General features: G+C 35.6%; 2 protein-coding genes across 4 annotated transcripts; one reads left to right on the plus strand and one right to left on the minus strand.

The window, feature by feature from the left end:
* Positions 1-563: 563 nt before the first annotated feature.
* Positions 564-5395, plus strand: LOC136801920 (charged multivesicular body protein 1B2-like). 2 transcript variants are annotated; one of them, XM_067058602.1, is made up of 11 exons: positions 564-669; positions 862-881; positions 1032-1109; positions 1295-1363; positions 1548-1625; positions 2939-3007; positions 3300-3407; positions 3622-3665; positions 4359-4443; positions 4972-5023; positions 5329-5395. In XM_067058602.1, exons 1-10 carry the CDS (start codon positions 642-644, stop codon positions 5008-5010), a joined length of 618 nt encoding a protein of 205 aa, XP_066914703.1. In that variant the 5' UTR covers positions 564-641; the 3' UTR covers positions 5011-5023; positions 5329-5395. The 2 variants fall into 2 exon arrangements, with proteins under 2 accessions (XP_066914703.1, XP_066914702.1); XM_067058601.1 differs by lacking the exon at positions 5329-5395 and having other exon boundaries at positions 4972-5093.
* Positions 5396-6383: 988 nt separating this feature from the next.
* LOC136801921 (brefeldin A-inhibited guanine nucleotide-exchange protein 3-like) lies at positions 6384-24168 on the minus strand. 2 transcript variants are annotated; one of them, XM_067058603.1, is made up of 24 exons: positions 23798-24168; positions 23135-23216; positions 22700-22834; positions 22400-22468; positions 21998-22108; positions 21286-21313; positions 20890-20986; positions 20006-20125; positions 19433-19736; positions 19034-19152; positions 17192-17526; positions 16798-16923; positions 15764-16195; positions 14455-15140; positions 13799-14156; positions 13084-13230; positions 12364-12571; positions 11377-11971; positions 10856-11035; positions 9713-10631; positions 9418-9526; positions 8860-9091; positions 8390-8520; positions 6384-7824 (listed from the first exon to the last, which is right to left on the minus strand). In XM_067058603.1, the coding sequence occupies exons 1-24, from the start codon at positions 23962-23964 to the stop codon at positions 6762-6764; spliced, it is 6753 nt and encodes a 2250-aa protein (XP_066914704.1). In that variant the 5' UTR covers positions 23965-24168; the 3' UTR covers positions 6384-6761. The 2 variants fall into 2 exon arrangements, with proteins under 2 accessions (XP_066914704.1, XP_066914705.1); XM_067058604.1 differs by lacking the exon at positions 15764-16195 and having other exon boundaries at positions 23798-24058.
* Between the last annotated feature and the right edge of the window lie 1062 nt (positions 24169-25230).

Consider the following 25230-nt stretch of genomic DNA (forward strand, 5'->3'; position numbering starts at 1 on the left):
ATTTTCATTATTTTTTTACAGTTTTAGACGATCATCTGTAGAAAAGTGTTGTCTAACTGCCTTTTTATTAGGCTGTTAGGTTTCTAGGTGGGTAGGGCGTTAAAGGAAGGAACATCTCTGATATTTGGAACAATATAAAGGGTCTATAATACAACGACCCACAGTATGGCTCAAGATTTTTCGGGCCACTTGGTTATTTTTAACTTGAAAAAGTCCCAAACATTACCTGAACTGGCCCTTGCATGTTTGAGGGCGTGTTTGGGCCAGGTTTTTGGAGGCAAAAATACAAAATAGTTTAGCTAAAAGAATACCTATTTTGATTTTTTTGGTCCAAACATGACCCATAAATGTTTATACAGGTCATACAGTGGGTAAGTATATTAAAAAATTTGGGCAAATGCAAAGCAAAAAAAGATGAAAATGATGTAACTTTTGACCTAAATAGTTTATAAAATTGACCAATCAAATTTGAAGATAGCATTCAACTAGAACATTCTTTACCTTTCACACAAGAGTTAATTTCCACATCAATGTGAAAATATATTCACATGAGGTAATTTTAGTTATTAACTTTTATGACTTTTTAATACCTTTCAGTGATCAGTAAGATAGTTATAAAATAAGTGAAAGATAAAATCAACATGTTTGGTGGTGGAAATAATTTGGAGAGTATCCTTTTCAACAAATTTTACTAAATCACATGCAAAATACATGTCAACACAATTCCATTAGCTTAAGAACAGTGATCCCTTTATATTTCAAGATAAATTATGTTGAAAGGTGTTTATCAAAACAACCTAATTTCATGCATACATAATTTTCATATTATTCTTAACTTGGTTTCAAATTTGTTGTATGCAGAGCAACTTTTTAACTTGAAGGTAAGTCTCAAAAACTTTTTACAGTATTAAATGTTATCTATTATAGTAAATTGTCATTGAAAATATGCATAAGCCATCAGGAATGAAGCTGTTGAATGAGCTGTAACTTTAAATTAAAGATTGTTCAAATATATTGCTTTGTTTTTGTAGTTTGCAGCAAAAAACTTGGAAAGAAGCTCAAAGAAATGTGAAAAAGAAGAAAAGGCAGAAAAATTAAAATTGAAAAAGGTAACAATGATGTGCTGTGATGTGATGAAACTATTTATTCGTACTCTCTCTATATATATGATGTAGATATCAACTCCCTTTTATAGCAGAACTTCCAAAATAAAGTTGTAGCTATACCCTCAGCTTAGTATGAAAAAGTAATTATGTTACTTGAAATTATTTATAAAATGATATCCTAATTTTAGGCCATTCAAAAAGGAAATGTAGATGGAGCAAGGATATATGCTGAAAATGCAATCAGACAAAAGAATCAAGTAAATACACATTATTACACTGTTTTGTATATCGTTTGAAAATATTGTTTATTGATTGGAAATAATTAGCTATCAATAATTAAGCTTTTTAAATGCTTCTTAAAGGCTTTTGAAACCAATCAAGTTACACCAAGATTTTACAGTGGATATGCTTCCTACTGATTTATTTCTTTACCGTTTTCAGGCACTACACTTTTTGAAATTATCTTCAAGAGTAGATGCAGTATCACAAAGAGTACAAACAGCCGTCACAATGAAACAGGTACTTGTTGTTGCTTATATGGGATGCATGTGATTGGATATAGAAATTGGATTTATTGTATACTGTAAACCAGGGGGGTCGGTACTAAGTTGTGGGGGCCAGTGCCGGGTAGTGGTCTGATAAGGTAAGTAAAAAACAACTTAGTACATGGTACTAAGTGGTGGTCCTAATTGAAAAAGACATTTTTACAACTGTGTCAAGGGACTAGATGGTGGTCTCAATACCAAATATGAGGCATCAAGTTAGTATCTGGTACTCAAAATCCTGCAAAAGCATAAAAAATGTTCTTTTACTTTCTCTTGACTTAACCAATTTTTAAGAAAATGCAAGAAAATGCAAGAAAATGAGTTGAATAGAAAGTTTTTAAAGTTTTTTTGCTGTTTTCACAGCATGCAATTAGTGGTCACCATTTGTTTGATTTAATTTGTTTTTATTATTTTAGGTAAATTCTAATTATATAAGTGAATAATTTTTTTCCAGCAAATTTATTTTTTGATGTCGGTCAATTGTTGAATCTGTTTATTTCAGTAATTTTCATTTGGCTATAATTCGGTTTGCACTGATAGCTAGAGTAGCGTGTAACCCTTTGAATAACTGAGGAGAAAAAAAAACAGTTATTTATCAACTTAGCTTGATTAAAGTTTATGTTGATGATGTTTCAAATTAAAGATTAATTAATTAGTTAAATAGAGCTAAATTTGTTTTTATTTGAAACTTTACTTCTTTTGATTAAAAAAGAATTAGCTTGAAAATGATAATTTGGCTTGACCTAACTTGACAGGAATTTTTTCTGAGATATTGAGGGTTGTACAGAGTGGTGTGGTACAGAGTGGTGTTATAAAGTTTTTTTCGAAAATTTAAAGGAGGTGTACCAGAAAGTACCATTACGAAGAAAAAAGGGTGGTATACCTATTTTGAGGGAGAAAATCAACTCAGTAGAGGGTACTTAAGGGTGGTGTGTCATTTCTCAATGTTGATATCAAGATTGTACCCAGTTGTACCGGGTACTTAGGTGTGGTAGATCTATTTTAAGGGGTAAATTCAACTTAGTACCAGGGTACTAAGTGGTGGTGGTCTCAGATAAATTTCAAAAAACAAAAAAAGTACAACTTTTCAGCACTGGTCCAGTACCACATTTTGGTACCCCCCCCATGTGTAAACAATTTTCTTGATAATATGTATCGTTGATTTCTAGTACAGTCTCTACAACAAGATGATATTTTTCACAAAAACAACACCTATAAACATACTAAGGCTAAGCTTAAAATGATATAATGCATAATATATGTTATATATATTTATTTTTTTGTCAGGTCACAGGCTCAATGTCCAGCGTAGTAAAATCAATGGACTCTGCTTTAAAGAGTATGAACCTTGAAAAGGTAAGCAAAATGATATTATTTTCTCAGGTGTTTTAAAAAGTATAAAAGTTTGATTTAACATTCCTAGAAATATGTATGTGCCATCAATCTAAACCCTTTGCTGTTCAAAAGAGTTGAAAAATGTCAATTTAATTATGCTCTTTTATTTTACTTTGCGCGTTCCATTTCAAAAATTTATAACAATAAATTCAGATGTTCCTTCTGTTGTCTCTATTGAGAGGAACAACAATTTTCATGCGAAAGTTGTACGTTCACAAGGATGATATCATGATATCATGATCATGTTTTGCAGGTGTCAGCTATGATGGATAAATTTGAGAAGCAATTCGAACAATTGGACGTTCAAACACAAGTCATGGATGAAACAATGAGTGCTTCAACGACCCTTACTGTTCCACAGGTTACTATCATAATTATGAATATCAAGAATATGATGTTAATTATTCCCTTAATATTTGCTCTTGATATGGGTCTAAAATTGTGTTAGTTGTAAAAGAAATTCGTTGTCAGCATTCTGTTTAAAATTAAAAAAGTGGAAATGAATGGCTGAATCGAGGGAAAAATAGAAAATGAACATTCACGCTTTTCTAAATTTTACACTTCATCATTTTTAGAATCAAGTGGATAGCTTGTTGCATCAAGTTGCTGACGAACACGGGTAAGTTGCAAGAAATAAGATCTTAAAGTCACCGCTACATAAACCTTCAAGTGATTATTCTAGTATATGATAATGTGTAAGATTTGTTCACTGAGGAATTAAAAAACGTTAATGCTTGATTGTCTTCAAAACGCCATATTGTATCTTACAGTATCAAATCCGTCCAGCTGAGAGACAAATACATCACCATGATCACTAATCCTAAGGTTTCCGTCCATACATGCTTTTTATAGGCAAGTGTCGGCCCTTGGTCAGGCTCGAGTATGCTTAAGCTTCCAAAGCATTCAGGCATAGCATATGCTTATTATATGCTTATGAACTATTATGCTTTTGATTCACCCAACCCAATTTTTTATAAAACTTCAGAAATTATGTTAACATTCGATTCAAAAAGCATTTAGATTTTTGGAGCAGTAAAATGTGGCTATTCGTGGAATGTCTGTTTTTACTTGATCATTTCCAAACCTTTTTGAACAGAAAAAGATTGACCTCATGAAATATTTCAGGCTGGCGTATATCCTTTTGCCATGTTAGGAAATCTGCAAATCTGAGCCTTCAGATGCTCATAAGCTTTATGCTTATAAAAAAACATGTATTCACAAAACCTTGTTTTATTTTAACACAGATCTGAAAAAAAGTCTATGAGTTATTTTGTTTTTGTTAACCTTTATGTATCAATTATTGCACCTACAGCCTTGAAGTGAATATGGAATTACCGAACAGTGAAGCTGGAGCCATTGGAGCTGCAAGCGCATCAACCAGTGCCTCACAAGAACAGGTAACATTAATAGCATGTACCTCCTTCTATCTTATCGTCTCAACATGCGCGCGCTGCAATCGCACCTTTTGGCTTCAATCCTAAAAAAAGATTACGTCATAAAAATGTAGCGCACGCTCAAAAAAAGTTGAACAACCGCTACGTCAGATCGCGCCAATGGAGCTTCTTCATTTTTCTTTTGACCAATAGTTTGGAAGCTTTGCTTGAAAAAGTGCGATCGAAGCGCGCGCAAGTGGAGATCGGCCTTTATAACAAAGATCAAGAACATTCGTTGCATAATTTTGCCTCTTCGTTGAAGTGAAATGCAAGTTTGAAGACTCAGTATGAGCCAACTTTTGTTTTTTTTGCTCGGATAGCTAGAAATAGGTACGAACCAACCTCGAGGTTACAATAGAGATAGGCTGTGAAATCTATATAATATTATCCTTTTATGAAATAAAGGAACTTGCTTTCTATGTTATATTGCTACAAGTTCTTCTTCAAAATAAAGATAGATGTATAAATATTATTTACTTCTTCGCTTTTTAGGACGATTTATCACTTCGATTGGCCAAGCTTCGGCAGTAAATTCTTGGCTCCTCTACCACAGATATCTAAGCCCGAAGGGCTAGATTTGCAACTTTAAGCTTTCTCCAGCAAAAAAAAGTGAAGCTAAAATTTGACTTTTTAAATTTCGTGCCGATGGATAGGATCTAGCATTTTAATTGTTTTCGGAGCGCGAGATCAAAAAACGTAGCCGACAAACGCTATTTCACATCTCTCAAACCGTTGAAATTGCATATTTTAGTCACGTGACTCTGGTAGGAAATCCTTCCAAAGATGAGCTTCACTTTTTGATAAAAGCTGCAAATCTAGCCCTTCGGGCTTTACAGATATCTGTGTCCACTACATGATCTTTTGACAATGTTAAAAATGTTAAAATGAAATTATTTAAAAAGTGGAAATATTCGATTCAGGGGGGGGGGCACGCAGTTACTACAAGACAGTATCACACTTACTACCGTGGCGGTACTGTATTCAGAAGTTATGAAAACAGTTACTAAAAAGTGTAGTAACTGCTGTTTGGGGGTGGTGCCAAACACTAAAACTAGCACTTTTGGTGTAGTAAGTGCTTATATTTTAATTCTTTTTAAAGAACTTTCAAAATTTTGCACAAAAAATGATTTTTTTTGTGAAAAAATTCTTTGTTAAAAAAAATATTTTTGTTATAAATGGACGAAAAAAATTTGAAATTTTTCTCAGACCCAACTTTGAAATTATGCTTTCCCTAATTATCATTAAAAATTATCGTTGAAAAAGCACTTACTACACATCATGTCTTGTAGTAACTGCGTGCCCCCCTGTTCGATTTGGGATATCTTTGCTACTAATTGCACATTCACACACAATATTGGCTACTCATAAGAATTTAAGGATGAATTTATTTACGGAGATTCATATGCAAGTTCAAACAATAAAAACAGTTAGTCCAGTTATAAACTTTGGATGAACTGTGAACCCATTAAAATATGAATGATCTTGCTCTTTTGAGTTTGTCATGTAAAAATCATTGAAGAATTATTTTCATTTAAAATTTTAATTTAAAATGTCTTTTAGTAATTTTGTTGACAGTTATTTTGTAAATATATCGGAAAATCTTTATACTAAAGACATATTGTCTTTCTTCTAGCTAACAAACTTTAGATTGGGCCCTCCCAGAAAAAAAATTGAATATGGGGGTTAGAGGATATAACATATTTTGGAAATTTACCCTGCCCCCAAACAAGGCAAATTTTGTAGATTTTTCACTAACCCCCCCCCCCCCCCGGACAAAATATCCAATACATCCTCCAAAATTGTAACTGTACAAAAATTTTCTGGAAGAGCCAGTTTTACTAAATCTTTAAGCCTTAGGATCCGTGTTTTATAATTTTTAGAAAACGTTTTAGTGTGATCACTTTCCTGGATGACATTCAAAATTTATTTCTTCAAAAAAGATAGAATTAAAATAAAATATTTCCTGTTTACAAAAATATTAATTAATTATTTTCCCTTTCTTGGGAATCGACTTCGCATGATAAGAAGAAGTTGTGGAATCGAATCCCGCTTAAAATCGTTATTTCCAGATTTATGAAGCAAAAAATTCTAGATTGTAGTATCTCAAAACCTGGTCAAATTGTTCTATTAAATTACTTGATTAAAGAACTGGTTAGGGAAGAAAATATATATAATGTAAAGATAAGATATACAAATACAGTTAAGACTTTAAGGGGCTAAACATTAAAAAATAATCTACAATTTACAATAAAAACTACGAATGATAAATAAATACTATCCCATTACAAAATTCCATAAATGGACCCACAGCGTCGTACGACGTCGCAAACAAGTTGCCGTACTTTAGGTTCATGAACTGTTGTGATTAGTGACGTCACAGCTGGAAAAACAGCTGGTAATACTGATTTGAATTGGAGAGTTGGTAAGCCGAGTAGCAAGTCTAGCATGCTAATAATAAGCTGTGACCATGAAGTTAGGTGTAGCAAGTCATCTTCTCTCTTTTTTGGATCTATAAGGTTCATTTTCGTACTACTGCTATCTGTACTTTGTGTATCGAGCTGCCCGCCGCGTTTTCTAAGACGGAAAGGTGAGCTCTTTTTATCGATATAGGCGCCTTTCATTAAACGTGAGACGTCTAAACTTTCCTCTGAAACGTCCGAAAGATTTTTGTGTGGCGAGGCTTGAGGTGTTGATAGAGTACTTGATGAGTTGTCGATAAAACCAGAATCTTGTTCGATGAAGGTTTCCGTTTGATGAAGTTTATGGTACATTGTGCTGATCTGGTTACATGCTTCGTGTAAACGTCGAATAACCCAATCTATATTTTCACTGTTTTTTAAAAGTTCTAGTTTAGCTGGATTGATAGATGATTTGTGTGGGCTTTCTGGGCTAACCACTTCTAATAAAACTTTCTCTCCGGTTAAAATACGTTTTGTGTTTGAAATTGAAAAATGTTCTCCATCGTATTTTGAGATTTGGAATAAAGTGTTCAAATAAAATGCGAAGGATGTAATCGAGGTTCGAAGTAAATTTGCCGGAACATGAAAACGTCCAAGTTTCTGTGTCAAAGACCGTAATCCGGGCCTTGTATTGAATTCATGGGCCACATCATGTGTGTCTAATAGACACCCGAATAAAATATTCAAATTTAAGGGAGATAAATAATTCAGTAGTCCTGGTAAAGATTTCTCTTCGTTGATTCTCTTGATTAATCCAGCTTCTGTTATGGTGGAGATAATAGATCCATGAACTGCTGAGTCAGCACTTTCAAGGAGAATGGAACCGAGCATTTGGATGAGAATTTGATTGGATAATAAACTGATGGTGAGTGAACGAAATGGTACCCTAAAATGAGACGATAAAAGCAGGAATGAGAAGATGAAAGGTATCTTCAGATTATATTTATGATTGCAAATGCATACTTTTCATCTCAATAAACTACATATCAACTTTTTGTGAATGAGGCTTGCAAAAAGATGTCTTCAAAAAGACTAATTAAGTTCTCTGAACTTCCTTAGTTTTTTACGAGTTGCCATGAATTCGTTCGGCGATTCACTGTCAGAGTTATTTCCACCAGCTCTGTTTCTTTAAGCGTCGCTATTGCCCAAATATTTAGTCTTTTGAGTCGGTTGTCAGAGGTCCGGCCCATATGGCTCAACATTCTCCAATCCTTGCTCCCTCCCCACAGGTTTGTAGGCTAGCAAACTCAGAGAAAGCTACTAAGCCAATAAGCGCTCGTGAAAATCTTTAAAAGGAGAACAAAGGGGCTATGAACAAGAAGAGACTCAGAGATTGTTCATTAGCCCAGCTGGTACACAAAGTTTTAACGTTATATGGACGTTGTGAACATTAGATAAACGTTAAAACAACGTTATTTTTCAGCTGGGCGAAAGCTTTATCTAGATGTTACCTTATTTTCTCGTCTTTCTTTTTGTCATCCATCGGGGAGATGAGGAAAATATAAGACCGGTTATCATCTTCATCTAAATCCGATTCGGAACGTGGTGACGTCACTGTAAGTTGTGATTCAAGTAAAAAAACCTGAAAAAGAGGCGATTTGATAATTAATTGACTTACTTTTGGGTGGCTAATGAACCCCAATCAATGAATGAGCCCCCCCCCCCCCCCCGTTTAATAAAATTTGAAGATTTTTCCAAACCCCTTTTATTCCGACCCAACCCGTTTGTTAGGAAACTAAAACTGATAGCAAAAGGTTTGGGAAGATTTTCGCCATTGGTTTAACACAAATATTTGCTATTTTTAGAGTCGATAACAACTCTGTATCAGTATCAAGTAACAGCAATAGTAAGAAAACCCCATTCTAAATTATTTTCGATCCTCAATGTGTGAACAAAGTCTAATAAAAAGCCATCAACAAACCTGTTCTGCAAGTTGTAAAGCTCGCAAACTTTCGGTCGGTGTTACATCACGTCGAGCGACGATTTTAACTTGAAAACCATTATCGCCTGTTACACTTTTGGAGTTTGGGACAAAGCAATCAATCAGTTGACGTGTCTGTGAGAGGGTAGAGTCTACAATTTGTTTGATGCCAAGACATAAGATGTGCCATAACTCTTCGGTGAATTGTGAACCAGCTGATAGGAGTAAATGTCTGGTATGAAAAAAGTGAAATTTATTTGGTTATGTTCTTTGGATACAATGCATTATGCAAATTTGTTTAAATCAAGGATATTGCATTTCGGGAGCTCGAAAACTCGTCTAAAAGCCTGAAAATTCTATTGTGTTCCTTTTTTTAATTATTCCAGAAAATGAACTTTAGGTTGTTGAATGTACTCTATCGCTCTTATTTGTGTAGTAATACTAGGAGATATTTCTCAATTCTTTCGATTCTTTGTTTCTTCTTGGTGAAAAATTAATCGATCTTGATTTGGCTAATAACTTCACGGAGTTAATTGACTGTATAAAGGAAATAAATACCTGAGACATGAACAACCAAGTCTTGCAATGACTTCAATGTGTTGAGAAACACAATCATGGAATAAGTCTAACAATTGCTTCAACATCAATGGAACACACTCGACAGCTCCTATCGTAGGAAAAGAAAAATTTTGCCCTTTATTATACGATTTTTTTTATTCTCTTTGTGAAGAACAAGTATATGGACAACTTTTCTAATCACCTACTTTCGTCCATACAGATTTTCTATTAATTTTTTTTTTAAGTTATAAGGCTGTCGCGTCAACTTATTTTATCAACTACTTAAATTTCTAACCTTCCACTTCTAGGAAATGTCCAATTTCATCTGCCACAAGTTGAGTAGCCAATCCACACGCGTGTTTGAAATTGTTTAGTGTGTAATCCCAATATGTTTTCTTCCTTGCACCACGTTCAACCCAAGCTTGTAGCATCGGTAACAGTAAATTGGAGATTGCAAACATTGAGAAATGAGGTCCTGGTACAGCTGTTAGTGAATTCAGAATCTCAAAGAAAGATTGAATGATCATTGGTTGATATCGTTTCGGACTGTTGGCAACGCTACTGGTCAACCCTTCGAGAATTAGAAACCAGATTCTCAAGACACCAGTATCATCTATGGCTACTATAGAGTTTGCAGTGCTCAGAATTGCTGGTTTCGATTCTGCATCAGGACTGGTGGTGGTGCTGGATCCACAGGACCAGTTATCATCCCAGACTTTATCATGAGATTCTGCAATGTTGACCAACAGGATTGAATAGGATCCATGGAAAATGACTGAAGATGGTTGCAAATATATTGTGGATAATCGCTTGGAGATTTGTAGGAGGATGTCGAGGGATGGTTCACAGAGATCATGTTCTGGCGATGGTTCACTTGATTGGCTATCGGTATCACTTCTTGGGTCATCGAGACAAGGTGGAAAATCAAATGAATCTTCACTCGTGTTGGTGAATTCTCGCCCACCTCTGATAAATTTGAGAAGACATAAAACAGCACTGACCACACTGGATGAGAAAACATTCGTTGTTTTGAGTTGAACAAAATGTTCGATCATGTTGAATACTAATTTTCTTCTTTGTTCACCGTCATTGAAGTCGTTCAAGTTGCTTCGATTGTCGATCTGCGCATGACTGACTGCATTGAAAAGTGACCGCCATCCAGACTTGATGGAAGGTCCAAATCCTTCGACTAATTCGTACAGTGTGTATAAGATCTAATGAGAAATGAACAGAAAAGTTTTTGAAAACATCAAAGTTAATACAAATGCTCACAGAAATGTAGTATGTATTTGAGTTATTTTAGCCTGTAAATTGGTAACAGCCTTGGTAAAAATATATCGTAAAAATCTCCAAACTTAACCATGTTTCTATCCCTTAACGGAGAATAAGAGGGTTTCATGGTTTTAGTGTGGTAAAAAATTACAAAAATTTTCCTTACCTGATCATGAATATCATCTTCACAGCCATCCGCGGACATCAGCGTTTCGAACGGTTTGAATAACGCGTCGTAAAACCAAAAATGGGGAAGCTCGTTTCGTCTTTTCAACAGCTCACTCAATATGTCATGGATGGAAGTCAAAGCAACTTTGGAAATGTGCTTTTCTTTACTGTAAGCTGCCTGGAAATTATAAAAGATAAGATCAAGACTTTGGTAAAACCAGCTCTGTTTGACGTTAAACAATGCCCTGCGACCTGTTAAACCTGCTAAAGCGTGTAAGAAGCTGGTCAAAAAGAAATGGCGCTCATTCATTGGCTAAGAGAAAATTACCTATTCTGTCAGCCTACTAACATACCTCAGCGCATTATTTTGCAATTTAAGGGCGACTTTTATATGTGATGTTTTGGAATATAGGAAAACTTTTGTGTCATGTTTTAAATGTCAGTATGTCACATGACCATTATTTCTCAGCTGTAAAATCTGGTAGCTTCAACAATATTTGAAAAGCTATAACAAATTACCTCAACAAGATGGGATGAAATTATAGACCATGCTTCCATGACGTGTAACAAGGGCCTTGTATTATTTCGTGCGCATCGTAACATGACATCACAAATATGATAAAGATGTAACGTGTTCATTGAGATCAGCGTCTCTTTGATGGCTGCTTTGTCTAGTGGGCGCTCTGATAATTTAGCCTGGTCAGAAAATAATTGATCGTGGGATGCTTCGACTAACGATGCTAAAAATTCACGAAAAGCTTTAAGTGGTAGTGTAGTTGCAGCCATGTCAAACAAATTGTCCACGGCGCTTGATAGTGCGAATACAGCGCGACAAGCATCTTCTGCAGGTAATATTCCGTTGAGCGTTAAAGAAGTATTCGCTCGGCTGTTGGATAGATTACGATCGTCCGGAAATGAATTTGTACTGTCCGGAGACATGTCCGAGTCTTCGTCAGTGGAGTAATAATCAGGTGAAAGAATATTGGATTTTTGGAGTTGTAATTGTAGATGTGGATGAGCTCCACTTGGAGGTGCGGGAGGATAGTTTGGTGATGAACCTCCTGTTGGACTGTCGAAAGATGCATGCTCCAGATTGGAGATGTACATACAACACCTGGTATAAATTACAAGTTAAACATTAATTAAAGCTAATCTACAGTATACATTTTGCTGCTTTGCTGATCTTGCGAAAGCTCCATCAAAAATGTAGATTGTTCTTTTTAATTCTTATTCAAATTTTCAATGTCAAAGCGGTCTAAATTGATTGTCTGTATTAAGTTAATTTGGAAAGAAGACAGTTTTAAGAAAAAGTTCGGAAATTTGAAGTCAAAGAATGGAGTAAGAAGATGGTTTGATGAGCTACTACGGTTGAAATAAAGAGCTTCAAAATGAAACCCGAGTGAGTACAAAATTTGCATTATATGCCTCTAAGTAATAGTTTTTAGCTGTCGAGGTTACACAAAACTAAAGATGTATTTTCCATTAATTATTCCATTGTTAATATACCTGAAAACGTGGTTCCATGCTTGAGGCGCTCGACTTCCAAGTTCCAATCCGGCAGCCAGTAGCGCGTCCATACTCAAAACATGCGCGGCGTGCAGTTTGACGGAAGGCGGGATCCCGTTTTTTGATAACTGTTTCTTCTCGTTTATGAAATAACCACACGAAGCTTCGGATAACCGAGACAAAATGATATCACATCTTGATTGAATATCTAGGTAAACGAGACAAAAATATGGACAATTTTTTCACAAAATACATCTAGGTACTGAGAGAGAGAGAGTGAACCATCCTAGATCATTAGATCATCTAGGTACTGTATTGCTTTCAAAAGGGGTCAGATGCGATGTACAGTTTATAGGTGCGTATTCAACCAGTCAAAAGCAGCCACATATTTTTCATACTACAGTTTTTTTTATATAAGAACAACCAAAGCCTTAGGATGTTCTTAACTTTTTTAGCTTTAAGCCTAAAAATGTTCTTAACATGTTCTTAATTTCACTATTTTGTGAACATTGTTGGTCATTTTAGAGTCTGTTAAGCCTTAAAATGTTCTTAACTTTTTGGCCATCGAAGCCTTATGTTCTTATATAGTTTGTTCTTATAAAAAACGTGTACTTTGATCTGATGAAATATTATAAATCATCATCGTATTCAAAGACGTTTTAAAAATTTGTATAGATGAAGAAATCATTCTATACGATTGATTAAAGGGAGGCTTCATACCGAGATCACAGCATAGTCTAGCAGCTCTTCTGAATCCATCCAAACTCAAACATACAAGATCACGTTCGAGCATTTGTTTGGATTGAAGTTCAGCTCGGTTGTTCACATTGGTGTTGTTGATCAAGAACTTCATTCCGGCTGAGTCAGCTGAAAATATTGAAAAATCAAAATCGCTATTATAAGGGAAGGAACACCCAGTATTTTATATCATCCTTTTAGACTTTATCTCATCTAATAGACCTTTTCATAAATTACGTCACGAACATCACTTACCTCGTATTCAAACATTTACCATGGTTACTGTGCCCCTTGAGAAAAAATTGTTTTCTTTTATAAACTATGATATAATTTTAATAAAATCTGCTGGGAGTTTATCACCATGGCAATAATTTCAAAACGAAGCAAGTGATGTTCGTGACGTAATTTTATGAAAAACTCTAATGTCTTTTCATTCATCATAAATATTCCCACGAGTATACCCAAAATTAATCATCTTATTCCCAAAGCAACCAAACAGCTGTTTGCTTCCGATGATAAATCAGAATAGAACAAAAGGCGTTGCCTCTACATCTATCTTTATTACCTTCATAATATGAACAAGTACTATAGTAGAATATCAACCCTGTTTCGCTTAGAAGAACAGAGTAAACCGTATGCCTTTCTTATAAACATTCAGACTTGGATTTTGATCATTAAAAGAATAAGTATGACTTACAGGAGATCTGAGTTGTAGAACTAAGCGGTACTGCCAGCGTGTCTAAAACTTGGTCCCATGTCGATAATAAAAGACGTCTTGCAAATTTCTGTCCTTCACGTTTTCCAGCTGTAATCGGATCTCTAAATTTCCCTGAAGTTCCGATCTCATCCGTTTCTTTAATCCGGTTCGGATGATGAGTGTAAATCTTCTCGGAAAGAATTCCGATCAAAGCCCGATTTGTATCGCTGGATTCAGGATGGTAACCAGCTTTGGAAAGGATATCATATGTGGTGATAAGACGATAGACCTCGCTTAACCAAGTTCTTGAAAGACGAACTGGGAAACCAAAGTCAACGACAGACTGGATAAACGAGTTCTAAAAAAATGTGATTATATGAATTTTCACTATTTTCCAGCTAAGAGAACATAGGTTTATGTATATTCTTTAGAATGCGAGAATCATTGGATGTTAAAAATCAAAGACAAATTCGTGTCTTTGGGAAACCGGGTGTTAACGAGTTATTACATTTATAAAAGCTTCCCTGATGTCTTGAATAAAATATCGGCTTTTATGTTTTGTCAAATGAAAAGTCGGATAATAGGGCGTCCACTCCACTCTTAAACAATAAGCTTCCCTAAAACGAAGTCTGATGAAAAAGAACGAAATAATGTACCTGTGATACGTGAGGTGTTGCACCTGATTTCTCATAATAACCAAGTTGATTGAGCTCGTAACTCAATTTCAGAGCTTCGTAAACCGCTTTATAGACGCATTCAGCGTTTAAAGACGGGTCGTTTGTTTCTTTTCCATTTTCCTCGGCCGTCTTCATATCTAGTGTCCGTACAGTACCGAAATTCGGAACATTTTTTCGTTTCAGCGTCATACACGTGACTGCTTCACAGACATCTGAAGCGAACTGTTGTAGAAGTTCGTCCGCGGCAGACGGTTCGGTCGCTTTAAGAACACTTGGTAGGATACCCAATAGACAGCGAGCGAAATTGCGCGCACCCTCTTTCTCAAGCTCTTCAGGAGTTTTAGCGGAGGTCTTTTTCGGTGAATCTGCTTTGATGGATGACTTTTTGGGAGACGAAGCTTGGCCCTCTTTTGGTGGTGTTTGTTTTAGTTTCAACGAATTTGGCTTTTTAGCTGACTTCTTGCTTTGTGAAGCTTTTTGGCGTTGTATTTTGCTCAGTGGGATTCCATTAATGGTTGTCTCCTTGGAAGGTGATGTGTTTTCAATCTCAATTTTCTTTTTATTGGAATCTTTTGGTAGTGGTTTAGCGATTGGTTTGATGGGTTGTGGCAGAACACCAAAGATGTCACTGTCTGGAAATTGTTGTTGCTGGTCTGATGGAACACCTTAGAATAGAAGACAGAATTTGAATGATGAACAATAACATAGAATTCCAGTGAGTTGACACCCCTGTCTCACAGCCCCCAAAAATGAAAATTTTGTTGAAATACCAATGGAGATAGAAATTTTATTGTTCCCAGGTGGAGTATTTTTTCCCACTTGGTATGAAATTTTCCAGTTGGGCGGGGGTCCCATCGGGTCTGTGACAAGGACGTGAGTTGGGATAAGGAAAATGAGTATCATCTCTGATTTTAAATTTCATGTTGTGTAAATTAAATAAACATACACAAAACTTAGAACTATAAGATCTTTAATCTGTTACACTTCGTAGATTTCGATTGTCAATTCTTGTTATTCATGACGTAATCTTTTATACAGGAACACCAGAAAAACGCCGGACGTTTGCCACGTTTTTCATTGTTTAAATTCAAAACTGGCGGCAAACACCCGGTTTATTTCGGATGTTTCCGTACAAAAGATTACATCATGAATATCAAGAGCTACATTTATTGTCTATTATTATTGTAGTATTGTTCTATATCAATTCTAACTGTATTCAAATGACAAGACTATCATGCATCTTTCACCAGAAAGCATTAACTAAAATAAGTGATAAAACAACTTATACCTCCTCCTTTTTCCTCTTCACCGAAAAACCGATTAGACTTTCGTAAAATAGGTTTCGGCGATCGTTGCTGTGCTTCATCTGAGGTTTGTTTACTGTTACGAGATGGTTGTCGTAACTTTAAATTGCGTTTTCGTTCCTTCTCGAAAAAGGCGTGATTTATGACGACTTGCTCGACTTTTGACGGCTGTTTGTCTTTGATTTCAAGTTGAGAATAAGACTGGACCCTTCTTAATGGGAATTTCTGTATTCCTTTGTGTATTTTGATTGATGTTTTTGGTTCTCTCAGATCGGTCGCGGAGTGTGACCGCGAGAGATTTGTATAGTTAAATTGATGACGTTTGAGTTTAGGTAATTTTAATCCTGAGTCAGTTTTAGCCCTGACGGCTGGGTAGTGTGATTTGAGCTTTGGAGATGGAGATTTACGAGGTGGTTCTTAAAACGAGAATTAATTAATTAATATAATGAATGAATGAAAAATAAATAAATGGGCAAGTCACAGGCCCGGCGGAAGCGGGTAGACTGGGGAGACTTCACCCTCCCCAACTTTGAGTAAAGTAATTTTTTTATCAAATTTCTAGCGAATTTTATCTTATTTTGAGCCTTCAGCCTTCCCACTTTTACGATTGTTCCGCTCGGCCAGAGTGAACAAGGAACAAATGACTCTAGCAAAGAGACACATAGTCACATATCTTAGTATGCTACATCGAGACTCGATCCAACAGTGAATAACGAGTTTATGTATTTGCACTTTTGAGGACGGTAAAGTGACTGAAACGATTTGGAAAAACTCGCACTTCTGACCCGCAAAATCGAGGACGGTAAAAGTGCTGATTTACCGTCGTCCTCAGTTGGTCATGATCTAGTCAAATTAGAACCTTACCGTCTCCGTCACAGAAAAACACACATATATAAACTCGGTAATGTATGACGATTGAACGAAAAAAAAGAATTTTGTAATGGAGAAAATCTCGTCAATGAATATATGATTTCCTGAGAAATGTCAATACTTTCTTGACGGTGGGCTATTTACTTACCAATCTTGTTTTTATATTTCTGTGGATTGGCCATCATTTCACGGTTCTCAATAATCCTCTCTTCGTTATGTTCTGCCCATGACACAGATTTCGGTAAAATGACGTCATCATCCTCAAAGGTTGAATCTGAAGAAAATTGGAAAATAAAAGATTTTCAAATTACTTACAAAGTGGTACAAATCATCTTTACTAGGCAAGCACCATAGGACCCCCTTGGATTTTTTTCTCATTTTTTTGGACCACCCTAGATTTTTACACTCGAAAAACCAAGCTCCCTGGATTTTTTATTTTCCAGACCACCCTGGACGTCAAACCTCCTCAATATAAAGGGTGCAGACAATTTCTGGAATAGCCCATTGGTTGAATTTATCACTTGATAAAATCTTTCTCTTACTGTATTCATTCTCTTCATAGTCCATTTGCCAACGAATATGTTTCGATTTCGATGGTCTCTCCTCATCACTCTCAGCCTCACTTTCCCCCGAATCGAGGCTACTGCATTTCAAAGTAGGTGCCATGCCATTGTCATACAACACTGCTTTACCACTCAGCTCTTGAATATTGAGTGGTTCTTTGACTTTATGTAACATTTCAATGTTTTCGTCACTCAGACCTCGACCGTTGGAAAGATCTTCAAGTGTACCCAATAAAGCGACTACACAAGACACGCTTGCGTTTGAAACTGAAGGATCTGATTGGTTGGATGACTCTTGAATACCATCCATAATTCTGTGATTGAGAGAAGTATTAAGGTTATTTTTTGAAAAATGACTTTAATTCAATTTTCAGGGGAGTTTGGATTTTTATCGAATTAGTCGTTTATAAGAGTTTCTTGTTGAGAGCAACCTTCAATATCATCGAAAATAGAGCGTATCCCCTGGTAAAAATTCTTGATAAGATCTGAAAAGATCGTTGAAGATCTTTCAAGAATCTTTAATAAGTAAGAATCTTTAAAAATCTTTGTAAGATCTTACAACGATTCTTAGGCAATCTTGAAAATTTCTTCCAACAAAAAGATTTTTAAAGATCTTGTAAATAAATTGTTAAGAATTGTCAAGATTCTTTCCGCATATTTATAGTAAGAAAATTTATTATTTATTATTAAGTTCTTAAGCAGAATCTTACGAAATCTTGAGCCATAAATTATTTTAAGATTCTTTGCGTAACTTATAAAGTTTTTATAAAGAGACTTTCCAAATCTTAACTAACTATTATGTGCAAAGAAGCTTTAAGATTTTTAGTGGTTCTTATCAAGTTCGGGTTAAGAATCTTAAAAACACGTAAATTTCTGGTTATGATTGTTTTTCATAAGAAGGAGTCTTTAGACTCAAGGAGAGCAATCTCTTAGGATAGTATTTACGAATCAGTTTTTGGTCAGCTTCGAAATACGGTAAGTGGTTTTTCTTTTGTGTGTTTGTTATCATTGACTGTATATTAATGCTTGGATGATTAATGGGAAGTATTCACGAGGTCATCAGTTGAAAGGTGTCACTCGAGCGAAGCTTTCGGCTCTTATTCAATAACTGAAGGGGAATAGTAGTAAGATTCCGTCAGCGACCGTAGTGCAGTGGTAGAGCATCCACCTACGGTGCGCAAGGTTGTGGGTTCAACCCCCAGCCGGGTCATACCAAAGAGTCCCAAAATGGTACTTGATACCTCTCTGCTTGATGCTCAGCAATTAAGAGAAGGATCAAGGGTAAGTGGAGCAATCCAGGGAGAAAGAGTGGCACCCTCCCCTACCTTCGGGTGGAACTGCGGTCGTAGACTTATTTTTACTTAAGATTCCGTCAAGATCTTGAATCACTGTAAGGGACAAGAATCTTATTCAAAACTTATAAAAAAGTCTTATCAGATCGTTAAAGATCTTGAAAGATCTTGGCACGTTCGTAGTAAGAAACTGAAAAAGAATAAGCAAAGTTTCTTGATAAGATCTTTTCAAGAACTTTTCAAGAATTTTTACCAGGGTCGAATTAGTAGAACGTCGAATTAGAGTGTCAACAGTATGAGGAATTTGAAACAAAACGGGATTTCATGATGGGAAAACATGAAAATAGAGGTTTTAACAGCAATACTATGAATTACCCAACTTGAATTAGGACAAGAGTCAGTTATTAAGACTTTTCTCATAGATATGATTGGATACTCTCGCTTTTAAAATCAAAGATTTTTATTTCATAAGGAGATGGAATAGAAGCTTAGATCATACAATGATTTAAATTTCCAAAAAGAAACTTACAGTCTAAACAAATCGAGATCTGTTTTGCGTTGATCGGTGGGCGATTCCGGTGTACCGGGCTCCCGATCATCTATGGTCGGTCCGGCTAAATCGAAAATACGTTGCGGACTACCAAGAATCTAAATTGATTATAGAATTTCAGTTTCAGCATTTATGTATACACTCGTATTCCTTCTTTCTCCTTCGGGTTATAATATCTTCTTCTTACTTTTTAATACAAGCTACATAACAAAGACAAATATGGCAATATCATGTACCATTGCACACTAGATTGCTAGCTGCCTACAGATTTTCCGTGAAAGGAAGTCCAGAAAGTCGACTAGTCCACCATATTGTTTTTTAAAACATTCGAATCCCTTGGTTGACAACCAGAAATGACAAACAAAAAAAGTTACAAACCTCTTGTATGACTTTCAGAGCCTCAATTCGATGCTGTGGTTGAGAATACAAGACAATCCTATGAAAGAGTGATTCTAATGTTGGTCTCAAAGAGTTCAACGCGCCAACCAATCGCACTAGTTCACCAGCAATGACATAGATTGTTCGCGCCATAACTGGATTCAACGATTTATTCGTACTCATTCCTCTTGCACCGCGTCCGTCGTCCGGGAAACCATTTGTTAACCCGATTTGACGATTTCGAGTGTTGATATCGTTGATCGGGGAACCGAGAAGTTGGATCAGTGCTGGACAAAGCACTTGCCTGAATGATGAAGAAGAAAGATTTGTTAGTATTTGTACGATTTGCAAAGAAGAGAAATCTTCTTCTAGTCTCGTCAATAGCATCTTTGACTGGAATTTAGGGTATAGGCTAGACTAGAGTCCGTGTAATACAGTAATATGGGTGTCATATGATAATACGATAATTGCAATACAAAAATATAACAATTTGTTTCTTCTATTATTTTTTTGCTTTGTTTTATGTCTGAACTAGGGTCGTTTAGCATGCTAAACTAAGAGCAAGCTCAATACCAAATCAAGTTCACAAATTCTTTATCCTCTTGCATAGATGTGGAGAGGTTGTATAAGATCAATTCGATGCTATCCAGATGTAATTGTAAAGCTTGACTTTGGTGGAGTAATGGTGTTGCCCTTGAGTAATGAAAAAAAACACGGATATTAATTAGTTATTGCCGGTTGCTCACATAAAGTATAGATCTCTGTTTTATCATTGGCCTCGAAGAGACAAGATAAAAACACTGGTAAGACCTTGTCAGCCTCACCATATGATAAAACTACTAAAAGAACCAGAGAACTTTTATAGGTTGACGCCCGGGGGGGGGGTACTAGGTTTGCGAGGTGACGGGTATGTCCGAGCCGAAAATCGAAAATCGACCCTTTGAGAGACAAAATTTTCGCGATTTTGGGACCCTTTGAGAGACTTTTTCCAAAATTTTGGTCCATTTTTTCCAAATTTTGGTTTGATTGTCACCAAATTTTGGTCAAAATTTTTGGAATTCGTGACCCTTTGAGAGAGAAATTTTCGATTTTCGTGATTTTGGGACCCTTTCAGAGACTAACTTTTGAATTTGCACCCCTTTGAGAGACTTTTGAGGAATGAGAAAAGGTACCCTTATGGCTCGCACATACCCGGCACCCATTTTGCCTAAGTACCCCCCCCCCCGGGGGTTGACGTAACAAAGACAGTAATGCAATATGGGGGTATTGTGGAGGAAAGGCTATTCAGATTTACCGACGCAAGTCAAAAGATGAGGACGATGATGAGAAAACTTCCTGACTTATATCAGCAACAGAGGACAAACGGCTGCCAGATTATCGGTCATATTTCAAATTAACGGACTAAAGCATTATAGCCTTATGGGATAAAGGAAATCTCAAAATTTCAAACAACTTACGTATTTGGCTGCTGCAGTTTCAAACTGAAATCTTTGAGTAACATAACGATATCATGACTGAGCACTTTACTGGTGTCTGTTGATATATTACCAACACCTAATGAAAAGCAAGATCATTTTTTTAGTTTCAATCAGTTCCAATCCCAGGAGTTGATCAGAAAAGTCACATTAGGGTCTATTTAACGTCCAATCAACATCCGGATAATGTGTGATAAATGGGGGGGGGGCATGTATTTAGACTATCGAGAAAGACATAGTTAAAGAACAGATTTTCTGGGAGCTTTAAAGACTCGTTGTGATTTCTATCGAATCCAAATTTACCCAAGTGTATTTTTTTTTCATTTTCTCACATTATCACAAGTAGTGAATTAGGGGTTAAAATTAGTAATCACTTACCTTTTAAATCAGATGAATGTCGATTATGCTGAAAAAAAAAAAAATGAAAAATTAAGTCAGATGATCAGATTTATAAAAAAAGGAATGAGGTTTTAAGCGAACTTAGAATTAGGAACGAACTTGAAGAATCAATTCAAAATCGATTCGACAAAAAGAGGTTTATAAGGGAGAAGGCCCATGCCTGTAATTTCTTGGTTTCGATTAAGTTTATAGGTCGTGGCCAGTGGATTGTCATTGTTTCAAAAATAAAGAAAAAATTCAAAATGTCTGTGACCAACTTTTTGACATGTTTCTTACTCAATTTGAGGGTGCTGATTCCAAATCTGAATGTTACCAAGCTTGAAAACCCGCAGTTTTTGCGTGATTTGCGATTTTTTGCGTTTTTAGGCAAAATTGTAAGCCCTGAAAATTTGTGATTTTTGGGGGGTCTGCATATTAGGTGAAAAGATACTTGTTTTATAGAACACTTGACCAATAGTGAAATCCCGATGGGGATATAAATTTTATTGTTCCAAGCTCGAAAAATCCAGTGTGGATGGTTTTGACTGCAATTTTCTACAGGGGAGGAAATCAAAGTCAATTTTCCAGTGAGGCTGAAATTGTAAGGTATTTTTCCCACAAGTAGTAGGAAATTTTCATCAGGCCTCACAGGGTCTGTGACACAGGGGTGTTAGTACATAAAACGGAGCTGTTAATCAAGTGTCCAGCTTACCATACATTCTTGGAAGAGCTGACAAACCGTGCTCAACATCTCAGTTAAAGTTGCACGACATGCTGATTTGGTGGAAGGACTGATCGCTTTCACAAATGTCTGTACACAAATCTAAAATTTGAAGGTGGTACATATGCAGTGGTGACTCTTTAACTTGAGCCTCTATAACTCTAATGTCTTCTTAACTCGAATAAGTTTTCTCGTCACTTCATCTTGAAATTTCATTAACTCAGGCAAATTTGTATTCCCTCTGCGTGTTCGAGTTATGGAGATGCTACACTGTATTTGAGTGAGTTTAAAGCTTTTCAAAACTTCCATTGTCAATTTCCACGTTCAATGATATAATTTGATATAATTATTGAATGTTTATAAAAGTATATTAGTTTTGAGCAAATCACATACCTCCGCCATTTTGACAAGATTTGGTCCGTGCAAGTCACATGTTTTCGGGTTGACCAATCGCAGGAGAAGCTGAAAAAGAACACAAATGAAACAATAATATCAGAAGGTTTGCTAAAACTTTTTTAAACATGTATCCACAAATTAGTGCCCACTAACATCACGAATAATGTGCTCAGCTTGGAGAAATGATACAGATACTAAAACAACAATCCCATTGAAACTGTGTTAAAAACGATTGAAATGAAGAAAGCGTTCATCGAGGGCTGTGATGTTGTAGCAAAATGATGGATGTTAACTTACTTTCATAACTTCAATTTGAGCTTCGTCTGATTGAGAGGGAACAGCCGTAATAGCATTCAAGAATTGCACAGAAAATTGATCTTCGATGTTTTCTTCACGCCCGTCCGTTTGAAAACGATCGTCTGCAAAGATTTTCTGTTTAAAGATATTCAAAAATGTGACATTGTTTATCTTCAATAATGTTCGAAAGATTGTTTGGTGATGTTTTACAAGGGTAGAATTATGAAAACGCTGACCAAGTTAAAATTTGAAACTTTTCAGTTGTCCCGATACAATGATCTAGGTGGTAAGAAACGTAATGTATTTTTTCGTAATGTTATTTTAGGTTTCGTTATGTTTCAACCAAATAAATAACTGTGGATAATTTCTTCAAGAAAAGCTAAATAAACACTTAACAAGCTTCAGTAAATGTCGGATGAAGAAAGAATAATATACCTGAAAACCACTGATGGCGAGCGTGGCCAATTTTGTGGAGCCGGATTCCAAAGCGATCTTGAAGGGAAGGAAACACACATCTCTAAAACGAAAAATAACGATGATAATTCTGGCAGAACAAAACTCCAGTTACATCTAAACCTACCCTTTTTTATAGAACAAACAATGTATTGAGAACATAATGTTTTGGTTGCAACGAGACATTTTAAGGTTTTTCAAACGCGGAAATTCCTTAGGAAATGCACAAAATCACTCACAAAATGGTGAAAAAAAGAACATTTTTAAGAACATTTTTAAGAACATTCTTAGGCTTAAAAACCCAAAAATCTAAGAACATCCAAAGTTTTCAAAGGTTGTGATTTTTCTTATAAAAGGCCGTGTAGTTCAACATTATTTCATACGAAAAAGTTTTCAAAGTTTAATTCTAATTGATATTGCCGAGTCGACAAAGAAATTTTCTTTGTTTACGGTAAGGGAGCTTTGTTATTCAGTACCAATCTAGAGACCTGCTGTATTCAATTGGTGAATTATCATTAATATCAGCCATGATTTAAAGCTCAAACTTGTCAAAAAAGTAACCATTCGTTTCAGCTTATCGCAAGCACATTGATAGACAGTTAAAAATCTAAATGCTGAATAAGAGAAAGGTAATATCATTTTTACCGTAAGGCGTAGGCATCATAGAAACAGCTTTTATCATACCACGATTGCAATAAATCTGATGCTTTCTCGCAAGCCTCTTGTAAACCTTTATATTTTCCAGAATTCACATCTTGATTGAGTTCCGCTATAATATCCTCAATCTTAAAGCCATGCTCTTGGGACGCCATTATGTTAACAAATAAATGAGCCAAAAAATAATAATATGGCCAAATCCAATGAAATCAAGAAAAATGACTCGTCCTTTTTTACATTTTCTCTTAATTATAAGCATTAAGTTTGTGATTTTATATAAATTCTTCAAAGATAAAATTCAGAAAATTCTTCAAAAAAACACCACGTCTATTCTTCACGAAGGCTGGTCGACAAAATTTTGAAAATGAATTTGAGTAATGCGCAAGGGGAGCGGAACGTAGGCGAGTGATCTTTTGAGCGTGCGGTCTATAATTTATGTGAAGACAATTAAAAGAAGATACAGATAGAAGAAGTGTGTTCACTGAACGGTAACAAAACTGTTTTTTGAACTTTCGAAACACTCTTTTTGAAAAACAATGTAAACAAAAGAGTTTGAAATACATGTTTTTTATAAGCAAGTGTATGCCCCTTGGTCAGGCTCGTGTATGCTTAAGTTCTTAAAGCATCCAGGCCTAGCTTATGCTTATTATATGCTTATGATTCACCCGAGCCAAGTTTTTAGTGAAATTTTGTTAAAATTTGTTCAGATTTTGGGAGCAGTGGAATGTAACTAGCCGTGGAATGTCTTTTTTTACTTGACCTCTACCAAACCTTTTTAAACAGATAAAAAATGACAACTTGAAAAATATTCCAGGCTGACATGTATGCTTATGTTATGTTTAAGAATTCTGCAAATCTGAGCATTCATATGCTTATGAGCGTTATGCTTATAAAAGAAAAAACATGTAATAAAAAAAATAGCATTAAAGGTTTTGTTTTTAAATAAGAGTGATATTGTTTGCTTACTTATCAATTCAAATTCACAAGCTTTTTCACATTGGATTGATACGTATGTGGAGCAAGACTTGTCAGAAAAAGGAAATGAAAAACATTTTTTCGCTTATATCAGCATAATTTAACAAAAGCAGACACTGTCCTGATATGAAATATGTGTCTGATATGAAACGGGAACACTTATGTAAAAATAAAACCTTTAAAGTCTATCATCTAAAGTCTGTTCTGAAAGAATCAATTTCATAACAGATCATTCATTCTGCGAATACCGCGCACTGCCTCACCACACTTTTTTATCAGAGCATCCAAAAGTTTGAAGCCTCTGGATGTTAAGAAATGTTCTCAACCTGTTCTTAATACTTTAGCGATTGAAAGCATATGTTCTTATATAGTTTTTTTTCATATAAAAAACGTGTACAGAGATGGGGCGGAAGTAATGATCTGACAAACTTATTCAGCCAAAACAT

Source organism: Clytia hemisphaerica, unplaced genomic scaffold (assembly GCF_902728285.1).
Source record: "Clytia hemisphaerica strain Z4C2 unplaced genomic scaffold, Clytia hemisphaerica genome assembly, whole genome shotgun sequence".
Lineage (NCBI taxonomy): Eukaryota > Metazoa > Cnidaria > Hydrozoa > Leptothecata > Clytiidae > Clytia > Clytia hemisphaerica.

What these genes read in the sequence shown, in the direction of transcription:
- LOC136801920 (XM_067058602.1), top strand. Translation starts at nt 642, where the DNA reads ATGTTTGGTGGTGGAAATAATTTGGAGA. An exon ending in TGGTGGAAATAATTTGGAGA is followed by an intron (nt 670 to 861) that starts GTATCCTTTTCA and finishes TGTTGTATGCAG; the next exon opens with AGCAACTTTTTAACTTGAAG. An exon ending in CAAGTTGCTGACGAACACGG is followed by an intron (nt 3,666 to 4,358) that starts GTAAGTTGCAAG and finishes TTGCACCTACAG; the next exon opens with CCTTGAAGTGAATATGGAAT.
- LOC136801921 (XM_067058603.1), bottom strand. Translation starts at nt 23,964, where the DNA reads ATGGCGTCCCAAGAGCATGGCTTTAAGATTGAGGATATTATAGCGGAA. An exon ending in AGCTCTTCCAAGAATGTATG is followed by an intron (nt 21,314 to 21,997) that starts GTAAGCTGGACA and finishes TTTTTTTTTCAG; the next exon opens with CATAATCGACATTCATCTGA. An exon ending in ACATTTCCTAGAAGTGGAAG is followed by an intron (nt 9,527 to 9,712) that starts GTTAGAAATTTA and finishes TTCCTACGATAG; the next exon opens with GAGCTGTCGAGTGTGTTCCA.